The following is a 24,204-nucleotide window of genomic DNA, read 5'->3' on the forward strand; positions in this document are numbered from 1 at the left end:
TGCCTGGAGTGTGCCCTCTTCTATCAGTCTAACCATGACTTTCCATTCTTCATACTCTGCTCTTATCTCACCACCTCCTCCAGTCTTTCCTAGAGTAGATGACTCTGAGAGCCACTAGTCTGCATTAAGCTTTATTTTGTGTCTCTAACTTTATATGGCAACCTATCTTTTATTATGTACATTTATATACATAAGATATATATTTCCTCTAGATAGAAACCATGATAAGGCAAGGATTCTGTCCAGGATTCCTATTTGGGTCTCACATTAGTGTTCATCCAGTTCTGTGTTCTGCTTATAGTGATGATTTTTGGTGTCTTGTTGATGTTGTTACTTGAAAGCGAGTTGTTCATATGTATACCTTAGTCAAGGACCTAAAAGGAATGAGACATTAGACCTAAGTAATTTCTTCTTCTACCCTCTTTCGCCATTTAATTGGTTTGCATGTGAATGTATTTTTGTAGGAAAGTAGTGTTTGCCATTGGGAAAGGGATCCTTGTTTTCATTTAGCCTAGGGCAGCCTACCACATGACAGGTTTATGGAGCTTTGAGAAGCAACTTGTATTATGTGTTGTCTTATCCCCATACACCCATCAAATAGGCTTGTTAGAATTAAAGAGACGTTTGCCTTTGTTTGACAATCTTTCTGAATCCTGGCCTAGAGTAGCTGAAGCCGTAGTATGTATGTCTGTCTGCTTCAGTGAATATATTAGTTCCTAAAAGAAAAAAATCTTATACCCTTAAAAAAAAAATCAGCCATCCTCCTCACACACAGCTTTTTTCCTGTCAGTACTTTTTTCTCCACTCCAAGTATACACACTCACACAGTTCTCCCTTCAAATTAGTTAGTAGGGAAATGGATTAGAGTTTATACAATTTGAGACTAGAAGGAGCCTAAAAGTCATCTTTTTCTTATTAAAATAAGATTACCATCTTATTTTAGAGATGAAGAAAGCTCAGGAATTTAGTGACTTGCAGAGCTAGGGCTAGCATCTGGGCGACCTGACTTGAACATTTGATTCATGTTTTGTGAGTGAGGGAAATGTTTGAAGACTTTCTGACCATCTGAAATTCTCTGAGTGAGAGAGTTCTCTCAGTGAGGCCTAGAAAATGAGAGGTTCTCTCTGAGTTCCAGAAATGACTACCGTGTTTCCCCAAAAATAAGACCTAGCCAGACAATCAGCTCTAATGTGTCTTTTGGAGCAAAAATTAATATAAGATCCAGTATTATATTATTATATTATGTTATGTTATATTATATTATATTATATTACATTATATCATATTATACTATACTATATTATAAGACCCAGTCTTATTTTACTATATTTTAATATATAATATTAATTATAATATATAATGTATAATTTAATATATAATATATAAGACTGGGTCTTATATTAATTTTTGCTCCAAAAGACACATTAGAGCTGATTGTCGGGCTAGGTCTTATTTTCGGGGAAACACGGTATTTCCAAGAAAAAATAGGGCCCTAAGTCATTAGAGAGAGACCAGCAGACTATCTAAGGACTCAATTGACTCTGTAACTCTAGAATAGAGGTGAAGCTCAGTGAAAACCTAAAATATTTTGTTTTAATAATAGTATATATTTTGGATCCTTATTGGTTTGCAAATGTATGAAATAAACACACAGTTTTCTAGCAAAATTTGAAGTTGATGTTTTGCTATTTGATTCTTTCTTCCAGTTGGTAGCTTTTGAAGTAGAGCGAATTAAAGTTGAAGAAAATAACCCATTGAAGGTGATAAAGCATGTCAGAGAACTTGCTGAGCAACTATTCAAAAATGTAAGTAAGTATATTTATTTAGACAGTCATTAATTTTAAAAGTACTAATAAAGTATTTTGTTTGAAAAACTAGCAAGTTTCATCTCTCTAGTGATAATCTTTTTACTATGAGTTCAGACGTTTGGGACTATACGTTATAAAATATTACAATTGGTGCTGTACATCAAAATAGACCTTATTTTGTAAAGTGCTTTTCCTGTCATTCACGCAATTTTCCAGTTTGTCATTTGCCCTCATTGTGATTTTCATTTAGGTCTCTGTCTTCTTAGGAGACATTTTAAGACATAAAGATAATGTCATTTTAAGATTATAAGATTTTAAGACATAAAGATTATACTTATTGGGGACCAGAACTATCTCAGAACTGACCAATGCATTCTGCTTTAGCTTGGTATAGTGATTGTCCACTGGATCAGGAAAATCATTTGAGTTGACTTGTTTTGAATAGACAGGGAGTGAAAAGCTGAAGGAAAGACAGCAAGGTGTCAAGTGACCAGCCACAGAAACTCAAGGGTGAAAATATTCCCCATATAAAAGAAATGCAGTAAGTTAAAAAGATTGATATTTCACACTGGTAAGGTGTGAAATAATAATTTGGATACCAGGAAGATAGAGAACCTAAGATGACAGGGAGACTGTGTGCATGCAGAAAAATGCATTTGGGCTAATGATTACTAGTCATTCCTCCTGCTTGTAAAGCTTTTCAGAGTTGAATCATTTTACTAAGAAAAGGAAAGTAAGTGGAAAATATGGTCTTCCAAGGTAAAGTTGAGGGAAGATGTATTTTTCAGGAGATATAGTTAAGAAGGGTTTGGGATCGGTATCCTGGTATTGTTTAACTTAATTACTTGCGTAGATGCACCGTTTTGGATGTTGGGTCATCAGTCACATCCATTCCAAATCTGAGAACCAATTGGATAAAAGCAAGAATACTAAATTGTGTTTCTTTATTCAATTACTTATGAATTTTATTTCTGAAGCTATTTTAAAATTTATCCCTTGGATTGATACCCTAAACTCCATATATAACTGTTCAATATTATACTAAGTCTATTTCTTACTTAGTATGCAGTGAATTTAAGAAAAGTTTTATCAGAAGGAAAACTTGTGACGTATCAATACTATACATACATCATCCCTAATCCTCATAATAATAATGTACGATAGGTTTCATTATCCCCATTTTACTGGGGATAATTGGCTCAGGATCATATGGCTATAAATAATTGAATTCAGATTTTAGATTCAGGAATTGTCATCTGTCCAGTTACTAGGCCTGTGTTCTTTCACTCCATTAGGCTGGCTCATCTCCAATTGGAAAAATAGTGATATTTCCAATGACTGACTTTATACTTAGTTCTTTATAAAGCACTTTAACATGCTTTCTCATATGATCTTGAAAATTACTCTGTGAAATAGATAGGGCAGGTGTTGATATGTGAGGAAACTGAAGATTAGAACGTTTTTTTCCCTTGCCCATTTAAGAGTCAGCTTTTGAAGAATAGCAAAACATCAAATGGAATAGCAAAACATCAGTGTTTGATACTCTGGGACTGATTCCTTTAATATTGAATGTTTATTTCTTAGATCTTTATAAGCCTATTCCAGAACTTCAAAATTTTATAACCAGTAAGTGACCGGAGCTGGGGTTCTGTTACATGACTAAGTATACAATGTATGTAAGGGGGTGTGTCAAGCCACTTTGATGCAAAAATGAAGTAAATCCTTTTTTTGTCATCCTGGAACTTAAATTTTATGATACATAGCTAACACTAAGCCAACACAAAACTGAAAACTAGTAAAACAAATATCTAATAATTATATATTCTTAAAGGTGAATGTAAAACACAAACAACCTCTGCCTCTAACACTTTTTAAGTGGTCATCATAAGGGATTTCATTACTAGGTAAGAGTTGGAAATTGCCCTTCAAATGAACTCTACGTTTCTTGAGCCATCATTGGACTTTTTCCCCCACCACCATCTAATTCTACTCCATTTAATATAATCAACTCCATTCATTCAGTATGCATTTATTAGGCACCTACTATTGCCAGCCATTTTCTAGGTACATGATTCTCCTAATATCCTTGAGAAGAGGATACACGTACATGATGAGTGAGAATTTGAGAATATCCCAATGCATTGTCCCAGACTTTCTGGGAATCCTTCTAGTTTTAAGATTCTAAAGTCTTTCGTGCTCCCAACATTCTTGAAGTAAATATTTTACAAAGTTAGAAAGCAGAGTATGATGGTAAAGTTAAGTTCTTGGGTCATGCAGGAAGTTGAGGGGAGAGAAGGATGGTCTCAATGGTCTCAGTGCAAGGAAAATAATCCAGATGATTCCATTTTTAACAAGTCAATTTTTTTTTTAATCACATTTCTTAAATTCTCTTTTGGTAAGCAAGAACCAACCGTATAATTTGACTGTTTCCTTATTATTGAGCTATAATTGAGACCTGGTTATTCCATTCAGAGGTTTGTAAATATTTTATTGCTCTAACTCTGGTATGTGTATCTAGCCTCTCTCCGTCATTTCCCTTTGAAATACCTCAGAAACGAACCTCAATTTTCCAATTTCTTATCAGCACTCCTTTATATTGCTTTTTAGTGAGCAGGAATGAATTGTAGGAATGTGAGTAGATATGAATAGGGTGAATTGTAACTGGGTTTAGCTGCTCTTCTGTCTTTCTGAAGCTTACTAAATAATTGAGAAGGGTATTTGGTGACTTTGGTGAAGGAGGGCAATGGGAAAGTGGAATGAGGAGGGAACGGAATAAATCCATTAGAGACAAATTGTGTAAGCATTGGTAAGCTTTATATCATGCAGATGATTGGCCATACATTTATGCAGCTTTTTTTTCCAGGTCCAATTGATAATCCTGGGTCTGCCTACTTTGGCTTTCAGAATCTTCAATCTGCCTAACAGCACATTTAGCTACTTACCTGCTCTATCCCTGTGATTCTTGATAAACATTTGTAAAGGAGCACTAACTGCACACAAAATGAGAATATTAAGATAGGCCAGGACAAGGACTTTATAAAACCTCCATTTCAAGACATCAAGAAATTAATTGGACACGTTTTACTGTTTTTCATAGTGCAGCGTTTCTAATTTTGCATCTGCAGTACTACATAAATATTCGCTGGCCGGTGTGATTTGTCTGACACTTTTCCTAAAAGTTAAAGGAAAAATGAGAGCACTTGGACTTTCTTATAAAATCATATGAGATTTTTAGTTGTGCCTTATGGTATTAAAACAGTTTTAAAAATCTTAACAGGAGAACAAAACCCAAATAAAGGAATAGCCATTCTAAATCACGTAAGATCTATACCTTTTACATTTCTACGGAAAGTTAATTTCACTACCAGGCAAATTTAGTCTACACTGATGATATTTCTACTCTTTGGTAACTGTGAGTAAAGGGATTTTGTGTTGTTATTGTCATAGGAAGGAATGAAAATACTGTAATCATCTTTAGTCTTAAAAAGTCAAAACATAAACAGCTTCTTTAGATTATTATGAGGAAATGAGCATAAAAATCCCAAAGCGTAAAAATGAAACTCCTTCCCCTATCTTACCTGATTTGTTTCTTCATTTTTAAGTGAGGTTTACTGTGATGTAATTTATATATAGTAAAAATTGCCGTTTTTGGTGTATAGTTCTATGGGTTTTGACAAATAAATGAAGCTACACAGCCACCACCACAATAAGGACATAGAACATTTCTATTACCCCTCAGATTTCCTTAATGCTCCCTTATAGTCGTATCTTCCCACCACCTCAGACTCTTAGCAAGTGATCTGTTTTCTGTCTCGGTAGTTTTTGCCTCTTCCATGGTTTTTTGAGTTAGGTTTCTTACACTTAGCATAATGCATTTCAGATTCACCCATGTCACTGTTGAGTAATATTCCATTGTATGGATATACCAAAGTTTTATTTATCTGTTGACCAACTGAAGGACAATTTTGGCAATTATGAATAAAACTACCCTGAATTGGCATAGATTTTTGTGTGAACATAAATTTTCATTTCTCTTGGGTAAATTTTTAGGAATAGGATGCTGGGATATATGATAACAAAATGTTAAAACACTGCCAGAATGTCTTCCCAGGTATCTATACCATTTTACATTCCCACCAGCAATATATGAGTTTCATTTGCTCCATATCTTCACCAACACTTGGTATCCTCCATTGTTTGTTTGTTGTTGTTTTTTAAAAGATTTTACTGGGGAAGGGGAACAGGACTTTATTTGGGAACAGTGTATACTTCCAGGACTTTTTCCAAGTCAAGTTGTTGTTCTTTCAATCTTAGTTGTGGAGGGCGCAGCTCAGCTCCAGGTCCAGTCGCCATTGTTAGTTGCAGGGGGCACAGCCCACCAGCCCTTGTGGGAGTCGAACCTGCAACCTTTGTGGTTGAGAGGACACACTCCAACCGACAGAGCCATCCGGGAGCTCAGCGGCAGTTCAGCTCAAGGTGCCGTGTTCAATCTTAGTGGGAGTCAAGGAATCAAACCAGCAACCTTGTGGTTGAGAGCCCACTAGCCCATGTGGGAATCGAACCGGCAGCCTCAGGCATTAGGAACACGGAGCTCCAACTGCCTGAGCCACTGGGCCGGCCCCCCCTCGGTTGTTTTTTTGTTTGGTTGGTTGGTTTTGTTTTTAGCCATTCTAATAGGTATGTGGTGGTATCTTATTATGGTTTCAATTTGCATGTCAGTAGGTGAGTGAGAATATGCTTGTAGGTCTCTTAGCTAGTCACTATCCTTCCTTGGTACTTGTAAAAATAATACTTGTCTTAGAATGTGAAGCTTCCATCTAGAATCATGAATTAGAGAAGTTCTTAACAGGGGCAACTTCTCCCCCACCCCTTCCCCCACCGCCCTCCGAAATTTGACACTATCTGGAGACATTTTTGGTTACCACAACTGGAGAAGGTATGCTAACTGGCATCTGATGGGTAGGTAGAGGTCAAGGATGTTTCTAAACATCTTACAAAATATAGGACACCCTCCCACCCCCAAAACAAAGAATTATCTAGCCTAAAATGTCAGTAGTGCCAAGGCCGAGAAACCCCGGATTAGGGCAACCAGCGCATTAAATATTAAAGTCATGTACCAAATTTACTTGTATTAATGATGAGACATTAATTCAGTTGGGTGGTCATTGACAGGCCCAGAAGGATGGAAAATTGAGAATGTTTCATTTCATCAATATTGACTTCACAACCAGGCAAATCTAAAAAATCCAGTTACGTTTTTCTCAGTGTTTAACAACTTAGTCCAGTGATAGTATTGGTTTCAGCTATATTTGAAAGGATTTGTATAACTTGCTGTCCCACACAGCTCTCAGTATAATTGGTGCATATTAAATAATTATTAAATACCTAAATTAATATGGAAAACTTGGTAACGTCTAATAAGGTCACTTTGATTCGTCATTCTCTACTGAAACCAATGTGTAGGAAGAAACTTTTTCCCAATGTGGTGTTGCCTACTTTGAATTTCCAGTAGGGGGTTGGGTTTTTTGTTTTGTTTTGCTTTGCTGTGCTTTTATTTGAAGTGCATTTTCAGCCTCTTTTTCAGTAAGCCCAAGACATATTCTCATTTAGCTTGCCAAGAATAGAGAAAAATCCATGTTTCCAGACCAGATGGTATGTGTGTCATTTTTTCAAGTCTGAGAAAGTCATTGTACCTCTCATTACTGTAATAAATCCTTATAGCAGCGTTACAGAGACCTTTTTTTTCCTTTTTTCTGATTGATTGATTTATTAAATTTATTGGGGTGACAATGGTTAGAGAAATTACATAGGTTTCAAGTGTACATTTCTATAATACATCTTCTATATATCATATTGTGTGCTCACCACCGAGAGTCAGTTCTCCTTTCATCACCAGATATTTGATCCCCTTTACCCTCTTCTACCATCCCCATCTCCCCTAACCCACTGGTTAACCGCTAAACTGTTTTCTGTGTCTGTGAGTTTTTATTTGTTTGTTTGTCTTGTTCCTTTGTTGCTTTCAGTTTTATATCCCACATACGAGTGAAGTAATATGGTTCTCAACTTTTTCTGCAGAGACCATTTCTTGAATGGTCTCTTCAAAATTCCAGCTTCAAAATTCCCTCTGAGCAGAAGTGCATTTTGCCAGCTTTTTGGGTAGTTCATCTTGGTTGCTTTGGACAAAATTGTTACCATGTTCACCATAAGTACCATAAGTGTTTAGATGTGTGACTCCTTGGTTATTATTTTATGTTTGTATTTCTCTGCAATGAAAGATGAAAATTTGGCTGCTTCTTTGTTCTACTGGAAAATAATTAATTTCCTTGTTTCAACAAGGAGATTCAACGACAAAATTGGGCTACAGTTTTTAATGAGTTCAGTAATCTTCAAGGGACTGGTCCAAATTCATTTGGAATTACAAGTAAGAGCAGATGTTTCTAAAAATATGTAGAGTTCAGTGAGCCTTAAACTTCCTCTCATTTCTACTGTCTTCTCAAAAGTCATTATGTGATCAAGCTGGGTGTATTGTAGGTGGTGAATATGATCTTGTATATTTACCACACTCCCCGTTAGAGGGCAGCAGTGTACAGACACAGCAGTCAGAAAACCAAATATACTAGATTTGGGGGCATGAGCCTGTTTTGAATCTTCTAAACATAATTGAATTATAATTTAGTAACTTTAACCCATAATCTGAATTTTTATGTAGACTATCTATACAGCTATAGGATAGCTTCATCTTTGAACTTTGCTTTAAAATGATTTTAAAAAATGCTAATTATTCTGAATTGTGTGTGCATTTGGTTTACAATATTTCAAACTGCTTATGAGGAGAAAAGCACTGTTAATGACTGATAGCAATATCTTTTTCAGTTAGTGTTTATATTTAAGCCATTTATTATTATTATTAAAATATAAGTAGTTGGTGATATGGGAATCTTGGGAGAAAGAGATTATTTTGGTTTTAGAGGCCTGCTGTCATGAAATAGAATATGCAGTGAATAAATATTTTTCAAATGAATGTACCCTAGACTTTTGGAAAACAGCTTTCAGATTTATTCTGGGGAAGTGTGTGTGTGTTTGTGTGTGTGTGTATGTTCTAAAAGCTTTCCCATAACAACTCATTCTATCCTCACAAGAACCTTGTGAAGTAGGTACTATATTATTATCTTCATTACAAATGAGGTAACTAAAATACAAGTGGTGAGTGAATGGACACTACACCAGGTCACACTGCTAGTAAGTGGCTAAACTGGGATTTGACTCAGGTGATCTGACATCAGAGACCATGAGTTAAAAATACTCCTTCTCTCATTGAATTGTCCATCCTTTATTTACCTCTGACCTGTAGTGCCACCTGTCTCTGTCACGTTTTCACACATAGGCCTATTTCTGGGCTCTCTATTCCATTAGCTCTTTTAACCCTTCACTAATACCAATTCCCATACTGTATTGGTTATTAAAGGTTTATATAAGTTTTGATATCTGAAAAGTTTGACTTCCCCACTTACTCTTCTTCAGAATAGCCTTAACTATTTTTGGATCTTTGTTCTTCCTTACAAAGTTTAGGATGAACTTGTCACATTATAGGATTTGGACTAGAGACAATATATGCATCTTTATTTTTCTAAACCACCTTAAATCATTTTTTGGAACAATATAGAAGAATATATAGGAAGAAAGATAGATAAAATAGAGTTAGAAAGATACTGGCATCGCTACTTTTACTTTTCCATGTTTTAAAAATGTGTTATAATAAATATTAAATAAATAGATCATGGAAAATATAAAGTTTTTGTTTTTAATAAAGAAAATAAGTATAAATAGAAATAGTGAAGAATATACTTTACATTATTCTAATTTAGAGCTCAAAATCCATATGAATTACATCTCCAGCCTGAAAAAAAAAATATGCCCAATGGCTTTTAGAAAATTGATATTTATTAATACAACTTTTGAAAAGATATCTTAGACTTGTGGGTAATAAACAGAGAAGAACATACTATTATGTCGGTGCAAAAGTAATTGCGGTTTTTATAATTATTTTTAACCTGTTAAACCGCAATTACTTTTGTACCAACCTAATACTATTTTTTTTTTAAAGATTTTATTGGGGAAGGGGAATAGGACTTTATTGGGGAACAGTGTGTACTTCCAGGACTTTTTTCCAAGTCAAGTTATTGTCCTTTCAATTTTAGTTGTGGAGGGTGCCGTTCAGCTTCAGCTTCAAGTTGTTGTCCTTTCAGTCTTAGTTGTGGAGGGCGCAGCTCAGCTCCAGGTCCAGTTGCCGTTGCTGGTTGTAGGGGGCGCAGCCCACCATCCCTTGCAGGAGTCAAACCGGCAACCTTGTGGTTGAGAGGACGCACTCCAACCAACTGAGCCATCCAGGGGCTCAGTGGCAGCTCAGCTCAAGGTGCCGTGTTCAATCTTAGTTGCAGGAGGCGGAGCCCACCATCCCTTGCAGGACTCGAGGAATTGAACTGGCAGCCTTGTGGTTGAGAGTCCACTGGCCCATGTGGGAATTATGAGCATGGAGCTCTAACCACCTGAGCCACCGGGCCGGCCCCTACCTAATACTTTTTGAAAAGGGCAAGTTCAGAAACTACAGACCAGTGATGTTGGTGTTAATCCAGGTATAATTTTAGAAAAGGTTTTTCAACATAGAGTTTAGAAAGTGGTTATCATGAAGAATTGGCATAGGAATTTACTTATTTATTCTTCCCTGCCTTTGCTAATAATGTAAGGGGTAAATGCAACGTGTGTATGAGGGCTGCTTTAGCAATAACAAGTTTTATATCTGATTTCAACTTGTCAGGAACCTTGTGAGAGAAGCATTAAGTGTATGTCTTGAGCAAAGTTATTTATCCAGAATTACATAAGTAGAGCCAAAATTAGCACCTAGGCTTTCTGACACTCTAAAGGAGTATTATTTCCATTATATTGCTGAGATATGCTAGGTATATCATTGGCCATGGCCCAACCTGTCTTCTATCTGGGTCTGGGCCAAATAACCAAAAAGAATTGTGGGGAGCAGCTCTATTAGATGATGGTGTTTGGCCATTTTAACTGTCCAGAGAATGTATAGGGTAGTGTAGAGCTTAATGTACAGCATGAATAACATAGGTTCAGGGGGGAAAAGGAATTTTCTGGTCACAAAGGATAATAAATGCTAGAATTGGTCAAAGAATGAGTGTAAAGCAGCTTTCCCTAGATAACTTTATAAAGAGGATGGATTCCATTCGTCCTGTAGTATTTGAAATATAATCCTACTTAACTAGGTGACTGGAAAAAGTCTATGCCAGTCCAGAGGGTCTATGAAAATATTAGCTGACACATTTAATTCAGTTATTGCAATCCTAGTGTGTGTTCAACATTGTGCCCCACTCATTAGGATATAGTAGCAAGTAGTTTAAGGTGCCTGCTATGTGCCAGGCAATTTCTAGATGCAGAGATCAAAAAATATTATTTGAATTGACTGAAATGTCTGCCTTCATGGAGCTTCATTTTATTGAGAGAAGGATAGACAATAAACAAGTTAAATAAACTTTATAGTATGTAAGAAGGTGGTAAGTGCTAAGGAGGAAAATATAAGGGGATAGGGAGTGTGTTGGGGGGTATCATTTTCGATAGGGTGGCCAAGAAAGGTGGCATTTGAGCAAAGAAATGCAGGAAGGGAGAGAGAATGCTGTAAATCGGGGGAGAGAGGGGGGGTGGAGGGTGCGGGGAGGAGGACAAGCATTCCAGGCAGAGGGAACAGTAAATGCAAGGCCCTGAGTCAGGAAGAAGAAGGCCTGTGTGTGTGAAGCAGATGAATGAAGAAAACAGTAATAGGACTCGGTCATATAGAAAGGCCAGATCTTGTGGGGGCCTTGTCAATTACATAAAATCTTTGGATTTCACTCTGAGTGAGACAAAGAGCTATTTGAATGAAAAGAGTAGTCAGGGATGATTCAACATACTTTTAACTAGTAGTAGTTCACTCTATCTGCAGTATTATGAATAGAGGAGGGAGGGAACAAGGGTGGCATCAGGGAGACCAGTTAGGAGACAGGTGTTCTATAGTAAATGAGAGATGTTGGCTTGACCCAAGGTGTTGAAAAGTGGTCAGGTTATAAGCATATTTTGAAGGCAAAGTCCAGAAGGTTTGTAGAGGGATGGATAATTGGGTGTTAGAGAAAGGCATTAAAGATGGCTCTAAGCTTTTTACATGAGTGACTGGAAAAATAAATACGCCATTTGCTGAAGTGGGGAAGACTGTAGGAAGCAGATTTGGAGGAGGTGAAAATTAAGTGCTCCATTTTGGACATATATTTAAGAGATTATTTTAAATCCAAATGAAAATACTTAAATTGAATAGTGGATATGGGGTTCAGGAGAAAGCTCAGTTGGAGGTAAAATTTTGTGAATTATTCTGTTCTTATTGTTTAAAGATATGAGACTGAAAGTTACCACCAAGGGAGTAAACATAAATAGAAAAAAAGCCCAAAGTCTGAGCCCAGGGGTATTCACATAGTTAAGAGATTAGGGAGATGAAAAATAAGTAAAGGTGTAGCAAGAACACATAGAAATCAAGTGAAGAAAGTGTTCATGGAAGAGGAAAGAGTGTGATCAACTGTTTCAGATGCTGCTGGTAGATCGTGTAAGAAGTAAGATTCTGGTACTCTAGATTTTATGGCATATATCTGAACGTATGTACAGTCACTCATCCATCTGATTTTAGTTTGTCTTTCTCTGAGCTCCCACTCCCTTCCTGGCAATCTGCCACTGTTATTTTAACTTTTGAATTAACTTTACCTATGTTTGATGTTGCAGGAGAATCCAAATCCTCATATGGCATTTCTGAAAGTTCCACGCCCAACAGAAGGATCCCACTTGCGAGTTCATATTCTGCCTTTCCCAAAGATTAATGAAACCCGGGTGCAGGAATTAATAGAGGAACATTTTGCTAAGAACCAGAATGCACCTCCTGCTTCACGAGTGGAAAAGAAATGTGTTGTGCCGGCAGGTCCACCTGTTGGTATGTATTTGTCTGTTTATATATAAAATTCACCCATTTAAAGTGTACAATTCAGTGGTTTTTAGTATATTTACAGGACTGTGCAACCATTTCCGCTATCTAATTTCAGAACATCTTCATTACCCCCAAATAGAAATATGCCTGCCCATTTACCCCCCGAACACTCCTTCCCCAGCTTTAGGCAGTAATCTACTTTCTGTTTTTACAAATTTGCCTATTCTGGACATTTATAAATGGACTATGTGCTCTTTTGTGACTGACTTCTTCATTTAGCGTATTTTCAGAGTCCATCCATGTTGCATGTATCAGTATTTCATTGCTTTTTGTGGCTGAATAATACTCCATTGTATGGGTATACAGATGCTCCTCGACTTATGAAAGGGTTACATCCCGATAAATCCATCCTCCATTGAAAATATCCTAAGTTGAAAGTGCATTTAATACACCAGACCTACCCAACATCATAGCTCCGCCTAGCCTACCTTAACAGTGCTCAGAACACAATACCAAAAATGCTGGCACATAGTACACTGTAGAGTACCAGCTGTTCGCCCTCGCCATCGCCTGCCCGACTGGGAGCTGAGGTCACTGCCAATGCCCAGCATCATAAGAGTGTCACATCACATATCGCTGTCCCGGGAAACAATACAAATTCAAAATTTGAAGTACAGTTTGTATTGAATACATGCTGCTTTTGCAGCATCATAAAGTTCAAAAATCGTAAGGCGAAACACCGTAAGTTGGGACCATCTGTATATCACATTTTGTTATTCATTCATCAGTTTTTGGATATTTGGTTCGTTTCTACTTTTTGGCTACTATTAATAATGCTGCTGTGAGCATTCATATGTAAGTTTTTGTGTAGACGTGTATTTTCAATTCTCTCAGGTATACACTTAGGTGAGGGATTGCTGGGACATATGATAAGTCTATATTAAATGTTTTGAGGAACTGCCAGACTATTTTCCAAAGCAGCTGCACCATTTGACATTCCCACATGTGATGTATGGACGTCCTCATTTCACCACATGCACTAATGATGCAGAGCATCTTTTCATACGCTTATTGGCCGTTTTTATATCTTGTAGGAGAAATGTCTATTCAGATCCTTTGCCCATTTTTAAATTGGGCTATTTTCTGTTTATTATTGAGTTGTTAGGAGTTCTCTCTATATTTTTTATACAAGTCCTTTATCAGATACATGATTTGCAAATATATTTTCCCATTCTGTAAGTTGTCTTCCTTTGCTGATACTTATCTCTTCTTTTTCCTCAGCTATTGAGAGAGATATGTTAAACCTTCCATTATAGTAGAATTGCCTATTTTTCAGTTTAGTTCTGTTTTTTCTTTTTATATTTTGAAGTTGATTTATTAGATGCATTTATATTAACAAGTGTTAGAGCATCTTGGTGATTTATCCCTTTATCATTATGAAATGTCCCTCTTTGTCTCTAGTAATGCTTTTGTCTTAAAGTATACTTTGATGTTTATAAAGCTGCACCAGCTTTCCTTTGATTAGTGTTTGTATTGCTTATCTTTTTTTATCCTTTCATGTTCAAACTTTTTGGGTCCCTATATTTTAAGATATGCCTCTTGTAAGCAGCAGGTGGTGGGATTCTTTAGCCAGTCTGACTATCTTAGTGTATTACTTGTATTTAGCTCGTTTATATAAATATAATTACCAATATAGTGGCTTTCATGTAATTTACTGGGTTATTTTTTTTTTTTGTATTTGATCCCCTGTTTTACATTTTCCCCTGATTTCTTGCCTTCTTTCAGATTAATAAACTTTTTCTTATTCCATAATTTATCTCTGTTGTTATTTATACATTTGTTTACTGTTCTTTTAGAGATTTACCTAGAAACTAGCACACATCCATTTTTGTCAGTTCAGCTTTCACCAGAAACTTTGCTGGTCAACCTAGCCATATGCCAGAATCAAGCCTGGATTCTCAGCCTCTTGTCTGTACCGAATATTGGCAAATCTCATAGGGAAAAAGTAGATGGCTGTATATCTCCAGTCCTTTCCCTTCTCTGGAATTTTAGGTCCTCTAATCCTGTGCTTCTGTAGTGCTCTGATATATTAAAATAGTTTTTGCATTTTATCTGACTTTTATAATTGTTCCTGGTAAGAGTTTTAGTTTGCTACAAACAGTTCCATCATACCCAGAAGTGAGTGTAATTTTATTATTAATGGATAACAATTTATAATTATATTATTTATGTAATAATGCTAATGATTTATGTATTAACGTTTATGTAGTAATGTTAATGTTACTTATTATTTATTTAGTAATGTTAATTTGCCATTATTTTCCTAAGAATTAACAGCCTTTATTTAAATGTCGATTGTACCTTCACATAGACAAGAAGACGGAGAAGGTAGACATGTTAGGTTAAATAGTTATTTTTTTGAAGGGTTTTGGTCATGTAATTTTAATATCCATAATTTGATTGAATACTTTATTTAAATACCCACATGAACAGATGAGAAGTTTGTTTAAAATTTAATTTGCATGAATAATAGCCCCAATTGTCTCAATATTATCTTTGTATACTCTCTTTACTTCATTTTCAGTTCACATCAAATTCTCTTTTTAGATGCATTTGGAGGTACACATGACTCTGTATTTGGCCCTGCATGCACTTCCTGTAAACCAAAATACATGAATGAATGAATGAATGAATGAATGAATGAATGAATGCAGGAGCCTGTATCCAACTTTCTGGTTCATTTGGGTCAATCAGAATCAGAATTTCCCTTGTACTAAAATTAAAAGCTATGAATATTTTCATTTTACATGATATTTAATGAATGTAGAATTGCTCTGTCATCTTAAGAGACATTTGCATTTTGAGAAGTTAATTAGTTTACACCTGTTCCTCAGAGGGGCCAGAGAAATGATGATTGCCTGGCACTAGCATTTGCTAGCCAAACCTGACGTCCTGGGAAGTTAGGTACCCATAAACCAAAGCTGTTATCAAATGTTAGAAAGCTAATATTAGAATGCCACAACTGGGGATTTGGCCAATCCTCAAAGTATCAGTAACTTCAAGTGAAGAACTTTCTTCTGGGAGTGAAGTAAGTCTTAGTCTCCAAAGGAAAATAATAATTCCCAGATGGTAAACAGATTTATTATGAGAAAATGTGTGTGTGTGTGTGTGTGCATGCGCGTGTGTGTGCATGTGTGTGCGTGTGCATGCTCGTGTGCATGTGTTTTAATGGCTTGTCCTAAAGAAAATTTAAAATACTGATTTTAGAATTAAAAGAGATTCTAAAGAGATTTTAGAATTAAAAGTTTATACACATAGCTTAAAAGATGTTCCTCTCTCAATAAAGTTATGTGGTATTATTTGGAGACTCTTAAGAAGTTTTCTACTCAATATAGATTGATTTCTGTTTGAGTCTTTGCCACTAACCTACATGTGTGGAAAGCACCAGAGCCCACAATTAAGAATGAACATTTCAGAAGAAAAGTCATGTGAAATTATCTGTTTAACCATCATGATCATGCAGAAAATTAATGTTACATGATTAAAAATGATTTGAAGAAAACTAGTGCTTTCCAAGTAAGATCTGTTGTCTCATTAATTATATTACACCAATTGATTTCCTGATTTTGATATAGCACTATAGTTACGTAAGATGTCACCATTGGTGAAAGCTGAGTAATGAGTGCATGGATCTTCTCTGCACTATTTTGCAACTTTTTGTGAGCTTATAATAATTTCCAAAAAAAATTTTAAATGATTTAAAGGATATGAGGTTTCATATTGATGAAATTGAAGAGATGCTAGTGGGTAAGGTATGATAGTCTTTCTTGTTAGGTCTGGCGGGGAGCCAAAGGGATTACGCAATTACATACATTCATTCTAAGAACAGCCATGAAATATAAGGGATCTTTCTTTTTGGCTTAAGAATTATTGATGTTACCTCATTTATACAAATGATATAGTATAGTTCTTTGAGAAATTATACTGTTTAACAAATGCTACTTTCATTTATATCCTTCTGGCATTCTTTTAATAAATTAAATTTATTTTTTAATAATTTTAGCCTATGAAATAGACTAGAATTATCCAACATTATGGTAGAGGTTACAGGTATTAAGTTCACAGGACTGAAAAGTGACTGTCCCAAATTTGTATAACAATTATTTGGCTATGATCATTCCTCTTTTTGTACAGTGCTTCTTCAAGTTGCCTCTACTCTAATTTGTATTAATAGATTCTAATTTTTTGTGGTGTGTGGTTTTTCTTTGGTAATGTCTTAGACATATCAACTTCTTTTTCCATTAGTAGCCCTCTTACATATAAATATTAGCTACTTTGCATGATCCTGTACTCCAACCTTTTCTTATCATTTTGTTTATAATTAAGTTAAAGTAAATGTTTAGCTTTCTTAATATAATTTTACTGTGCAATATGAATTACTTTGCATAAAATTTAAGTGTTATCATTGGAATCTATCCTGTGAAATTATCTTCAATAAACCATTGACTAGCGGACACTTCAAAACCTAAAAATATAATGAAAGTAATGAAGTGGAATACCTTCAATGCCATATAACAAGGGGAAAAAAAACAATTCTAAGTGTCAGTCATAGAAAATGCAAACAGTAGTATTTCTCTTGCTTTTATAATTGCCTAAGGAGTTTTTAATTTATTTGTGTTTTCTTTATATTCCTTTACTAGTTTCGATAATGGATAAGGTGACAACAGTTTTCAACAGTGCACAGAGATTGGAAGTTGTTAGAAACTGCATCTCATTTATATTTGAAAATAAAACATTGGAGACTGAAAAGGTAATAAAATGCCATCTTTCCCAAGTAAGAATTCATCATTTTTCTTTCAGATTTACATGCTTGGCTTGCTAACTGGCCTCTCCCCTAATTTCATCCTTTTTTTCTTGTCAAGTGTTTTGATCATTTTAAATAAATAGTGTCTAAAATTTATCGTCTTAGCCAAACCTAATTATATGGCTTCCAGAGAAATATTGGTAGTCATTTTTTTCCCTTAAACTTTACACATTGTCCATTAAATCCTCTTTTGGCATATTGTTTAGAAACTTAACATTTTAAATATAATTTTATTTATTACAAAGAATCTAATAAGTGATGAATCATAGAAACTGTAGTATTCAACTTAAATGTACCTCAATAAAGCACATTTCTAGCCTTTAATAAAACATGCTAAACATAATGTAACCTTTCCTTAGTGACTTGTCATAGTTCTGAACATCTATTACAAGGGGGTAGTAAAGCATGTCAAGTAAAGAGTAAAGTTTTTAACCTCACACTAAATGACCCCAAGCCTCTTTATGTTTTGAGGTTGTTTGGTTTCCATTTTTTCTTACAGTTGAAGTGTTACAGACTATTGTTTTGCTTCTCTTGCTTTCAGCTTTCACATTCTGTTTCTTGTACCTGCCTGTAATACTACTATGCCCTCCTACTCCCAGAGTTCTTCACTTCCTTTTTTTTGGGCTGATTTGTCTATTTATTTTTTAGGTTTCCAAAGTTAAATAGACCTTTTATTATTTCATATAAAGTATATTAGCTAGGCTTTACATGGTGAACTGGAAGAGGCATTCTTGTGAGTGATGAAATGAAAGAATTTTAATGAATAAACCTAAAGATTTCTATTTGTTGCTCTGAGTCCTTTTTCTTCCTTTATTGTGATAGTGAAATGAGGAGAAGATACTGTAGAATTTTCCAGTCTTAAAATTAAAACTGAGTAGTGATTATATAGCTGATCAGTTTAAGTAGAAAGCCACCTGTGTTTCTTGTCATTTTAGTTTTTGTTTATTCTTGTCATGGAGATGTGGCCAGTTATTGAAAGAAGGTATCTGAGTGTCTTTGGCTTTGACTTGTGATCTGAAGCAACAGTCATTTTGGTGACCAAAGCTTTTATGAGTTTTTTTTTTTTTTAAAAGCATAGTTAATGTTTTTTAAATTTATCACATAAACTAGTTCTACTTATTTTTCATACTAGTTTACAAATAAAAATAACTATAAATCCTCTTATTTATAATTGTTCTTAATTTCAAAGCAACTCTTTTCTAGTTTAATTTTACTAATAACTGTTAAATGGTTTACAAGATGCACTTAAATTTTCAGTGAGATTAAAAGTTAATTTTTTTTCCAGTACCTTTTGTTCACTTCTGCCTCTTTTATCCTTAGACCCTTCCTGCTGCCCTGAGAGCCCTTAAAGGAAAGGCAGCAAGACAATGTCTCACTGATGAACTGGGTTTGCATGTCCAGCAAAACCGGGCAATATTAGACCATCAACAATTTGACTACATAATAAGGATGATGAACTGTACGCTACAGGTAATTTTTAGTTCTTTCAGTTGATTATTCTTATTTGAGAATACTTTTTATTTTTCCAGGAGATTCAGTAATTACTGATATATCAACTTCTTGAGACTTCCACAGCTTATAGGATGAAGAGCCAATATCCATACCATTTCTAGAATGAACCGAATAATGATAATTAGTTTAAATAAAACAAATGATTTCGACTCATTAAATTATGAATGTACTCATAATTATCAAGTGGCCTTAATCTACATAAACACTATACTAGCCTTCACAATCTCCCTACTGGGCCTGCTATTATACCGATCCCACCTAATATCTTCACTCCTGTGCCTAGAAGGCATGATATTATCTATGTTCGTCATAGTAGCAGTAATAATCCTAAACACACATCTAACAACATCAAGCATAATACCGATTGTACTATTAGTATTTGCAGCTTGCGAGGCAGCCCTAGGCCTATCTCTACTTGTTATAGTGTCTAACACCTATGGTGTCGACCATGTACAAAAACATGTCAGAAACAGTAATTTATTACTCTGTAAAATATTAAAAGTTTTTCATTCTTTGTTTTCTCTTGAAAAGTACTAAGTTATTTTACTAGTTCTGTAAGCAAGTTTTCTGAAAATGAAGTCATCTTTAAAATATTTGGTTATATGTTACTTAATTCCTGTATTCATGTCAGCCCTTTCTAGTCAGTTTTCAGTTGTATTATTAAGGTAGAGGTTAATGAATGGTGGATAATCCAAATGATTAATGAATTACTTAGCTTAGTACTTACTAGCACTTTGTATGTATGAAGCACAAAAATACATTTCTAGATAGCTTCAAAATATGTGTATGATCTTACAGAGATAAACTTCCCACAAAATCATGAAGACATAATTTAGAAGAAGCAAATAATTTGGTTTCCCCATCCTGTCTCCCTTTTCAGATATTCTGTGACAATAGCATCATATTCTTTACAAGTGATGTAAAAATCCTCTCTCAAACTTTTTGCACAAGGAGAAAAATATAATTAAATATTAAGATTTCAAAGACAATCTATGGGACTCCTGAACAAAATGCATGTTAAATTCTGGTAAATTGGAAAGTGAGAATTACAGGGTAGAATTGATAATAAAATTCTATGTGGATGAAACAAAGTCTAAATAAATGGAAAGATATATATACCATGTTCATAGATTGGAAGACTCAGTATTATAAAATTATATAAGTCAGTTTTCCCCAAAATAAGAAACAGTGCAGTTCCCATCAGAATCCCAACTGGAAGACCAAAATTGTAAAAATTACCAATATATACACTCTTTAAAAAGAAAAGAAAAATGTGGAAATTGGCCTTGCAGATATCAAAAATTAATTTAAAAGGAGACATACAAGTGGCCAATAGATACATGAAAATGTGTTCAACATCACTAATCATCAGGGAAATGCAAATCAAAACCACAAATCAAAACCGCCTCAGGTCTGTTAGAATGACTACTGTCAAAAAGACAAGATAACAAGTATTGGCAAGGATGTAGAAAAAAGGGAACCGTTGTGCCCTGTTGGTGGGAATGTATGAAAAACAGTATGGAGATTCCTCAAAACATTAAAAAGAAAATTGCCATGTGATCCAACAATTCCAGTTCTGGGTATATCCAAAGGAAATGAAAACAATATCAAAGAAGTATTTATACTCCCGTGTTCACTGCAGCATTATTCACAATAGCCAAGCTTCAAAAATAAAACCGAAGTGTCCATCAGTAGAAGAATGGATAAGGATGATTTGTGTGATACACACACACAGAGAGAGGAATATTATTTAGCCAAGAGAAAGAAGGAAATCGTACTATTTGTGACAAACTGGATGGTCCTTGAAGACATTATGCTAAATGAAAATAAGCCAGATGACCACTGCATGGTGTCACTTATATGTGGAATCAGGGGTGGGGGGGGAGAGAAATAGACAAACTCTTAGAAACAGATGCAAATTTTTAGCTATCAGATGAATAAGGACTGAGGATATGATATAAAACATGCTGACTATAGTTGATAACACTGTATTATGTAATTGAAATTTGCTTACAGAGTAGAACTTAAATGTTTGCATTAAAAAAATGGTAAGTATGTAAGGTGATGGATATGTTAACTCAATTTGGGAATCCTTTTACGATGTATATATATATCAAATCATTACAATCAACACTTAAATATCTTATCGTTTTGTCAGTTGTACCTCTATAAAACTTAAAAATTTTTTTAATTAGTTTAAGATTTTAGTAATTAAGACAATCAAACAAAGCGATATTGGACAATCAAACAAAGTGACCAATGGAACAGAATATAGAGTTCATAAACAGACGTACACATACATGGAAACACAATTTATGACAAAGTTAACACATCAACTAAGTGTCAAAAAGATGAAAAATTTAATAAATAATGTCAGAACAATTAGGTAACCATGTATACATAATGTATCATGTATACAAAAAATGTAGATACCTCCCACCATACACTACAATCAGTTTCATGGGGATTAAAGACTTAAATATGAAAAGACACCCTATACAATTTTTCAAACAGAATAAAGGAGATATCTTTATGATTTTGGGGTGGGGAAAATATTTGTTAAGTCACAAATAGTGCCAACCATAAAAGAAAAGATTAGGCGGCTGGGTCTCAGCCGGCAGCGGTGGTGGCGGCAGCGGCGGCGACAACCACGGTGGCACCCGCAGTTCCGGGCACGCACAGGATCCCAGGGCAGAACGGAGAGCACAGAGACCAGGAGGGCCCAGCTTAAGAGGCACGAGATTCAACATATCCAGAGGCCAACTCCAGACCAATCCAGAGTATTACTGGGTTTGACCTACAAGTCACACACCCAGAGGGAATTCTCTGCAGGCACTAGAGCCCATAGAGGCCAAACCACATTTAAGTGGTCAACCCTCACGCAGCAGAACGCCCTGCGGTGGGCAGAGCCAAGTCTCACAACGAGTCAGCCTAGGAGTTAACCCCACCTACTCACAAGCAAAAAGCAATTAAAGATCTTCTTGAACAGGACAATATACACAACACAAGAGTCACCTTTGGAGCACACGCAGAGGAGAAGAACGAAGTAGTGCAAGTCAAATATAAAGGACACATACTACATAAGATAACCTAGCAAGCACTAAGAACTCTAGGGGGTCTACCTAATACATCAAAGCAAACACAGAGAGTCAGCCAGAATGGGGAAACAAAGATACACGTCCCAAATAAAAGAACAGAAGAAACCTCCACAGCTGGAACCAAATGAAGCAGAGGTAACCAACCTTTCAGAGACAGAGTTCAGAACACTGGTGATAAGAATGTTTAAGGAGCTTAGAGAAGACATAAAGAAGGATGTAGAAATCATAACGAACAACCAGTTAGAACTAAAGAACACAATTACCGAAATTAAGAACTCACTTGAAGGAATTACCAGCAGGTTAGATGAAGCAGAGGATCGAATCAGCGACTTAGAAGACAAGGTAGCAGAGATCACCCAAACGGAACAACAGAAAGAAAAAAGAATAAAAAACAATGAGGATGGCTTAAGAGACCTCTGGGATAACATCAAGCGCAACAACATGTGCATCATAGGAATACCAGAAGGTGAAGAGAGGAAGCAAGGGATTGAGAACATATTTGAAGTAATAATGTCGGAAAACTTCCCCAACCTGATGAAGCAAACCAACATACAAGCCCAGGAAGTGCAGAGAGTTCCACCCAGGATAAACCCAAACAGGTCCACACCAAGACACATTGTAGTTAAAATGGGAAAGCTTAAAGACAAAGAGAGAATCCTAAAAGCAGCAAGAGAAAGACGGAGGGTTACATACAAGGGAACTCCCATAAGACTATCAAATGATTTTTCTACAGAAACATTGAAGGCCAGGAGGGAGTGGCAGGAGATACTCAAAGTGATGGAAAACAAAGGCCTACAACCTAGATTGCTTTATCCTGCAAGGCTATCATTTAAAGTTGATGGAGAGATAAAGAGCTTTCCAGAAAAAAATACGCTGAAGGAATTTATTACCACCAAGCCAGCATTGCAAGAAATACTAAAAGGACTTCTGTAAATACAAGAAAGGCCAAAACAACCTAACTACAAATTTAAAAATGGCTATGTACCTATCAATAATCACTTTAAATGTAAACGGATTAAATGCTCCAATCAAGAGACATAGGGTGGCTGACTGGATAAGAAAGCAAGACCCTTGTATATGCTGTATACAAGAGACTCACCTCAGAACAAAAGACACACACAGTCTGAAAGTGAAGGGTTGGAGTAAGATATTTCATGCAAATGGAAATGAGAAAAAAGCTGGAGTTGCAATACTTATATCTGACAAAATAGACTTTAAAATGAAAAACATATTAAAAGATAAAGATGGGCACTATATAATAATAAAGGGATCGATCCGACAAGAGGACGTAACCCTAGTAAACATCTATGCACCCAACATAGGAGCACCTAAATATATAAAACAGGTACTGACTGACATAAAGACAGAGATCAACAGTAATACTATCATAGTAGGGGACTTCAACACACCTCTGACAACAAAGGACAGGTCTTCCAGACAGAAAATCAATATGGAAACAACAGCCTTAAATGATACATTGGACCACTTGGATTTAATCGATATTTTCAGAACATTTCACCCCAATGCTGCAAAATACACGTTTTTCTCAAGCGCACATGAAACATTTTCCAAGATAGACCATATGTTAGGCTACAAAACAAGTCTTGATAAATTTAAGAAAATTGAAATCATACCAATTGTCTTATCTGATCACAATGCTATGAAATTAGAAATGAACTACAGGAAAAAAACTGGAAGACACACCAATTCATGGAGGCTGAATAACTTATTACTAAATAATGAATGGGTCAAGCAGGAGATCAAGGAAGAAATCAAAAGATATCTCGAGACAAACGAAAGTGAAAACACCATGACCCAAAATCTATGGGATGCCGCGAAAGCAGTCCTAAGAGGGAAATTCATAGCTTTGCAGGCCTACCTAAAGAAACAAGAAACATCACTAATCAACAG

At 35.5% G+C, this 24,204-nt stretch overlaps 1 protein-coding gene across 7 annotated transcripts in view; it reads left to right on the forward strand.

Moving 5' to 3' along the window:
• SBF2 (SET binding factor 2) overlaps positions 1-24,204 on the forward strand; it is a 401,342-nt gene that overhangs the window by 228,639 nt on the left and 148,499 nt on the right. For all 7 annotated transcript variants that reach the window (XM_033119785.1, XM_033119784.1, XM_033119786.1 and 4 more), the window contains exons 13-16: positions 1,707-1,805; positions 12,621-12,825; positions 17,520-17,629; positions 19,004-19,153. In XM_033119785.1, coding sequence (XP_032975676.1) covers positions 1,707-1,805; positions 12,621-12,825; positions 17,520-17,629; positions 19,004-19,153 — 564 coding nt within the window. The remainder of the gene's footprint in view (positions 1-1,706; positions 1,806-12,620; positions 12,826-17,519; positions 17,630-19,003; positions 19,154-24,204) is intronic.

Source organism: Rhinolophus ferrumequinum, chromosome 11 (assembly GCF_004115265.2).
Source record: "Rhinolophus ferrumequinum isolate MPI-CBG mRhiFer1 chromosome 11, mRhiFer1_v1.p, whole genome shotgun sequence".
NCBI lineage: Eukaryota > Metazoa > Chordata > Mammalia > Chiroptera > Rhinolophidae > Rhinolophus > Rhinolophus ferrumequinum.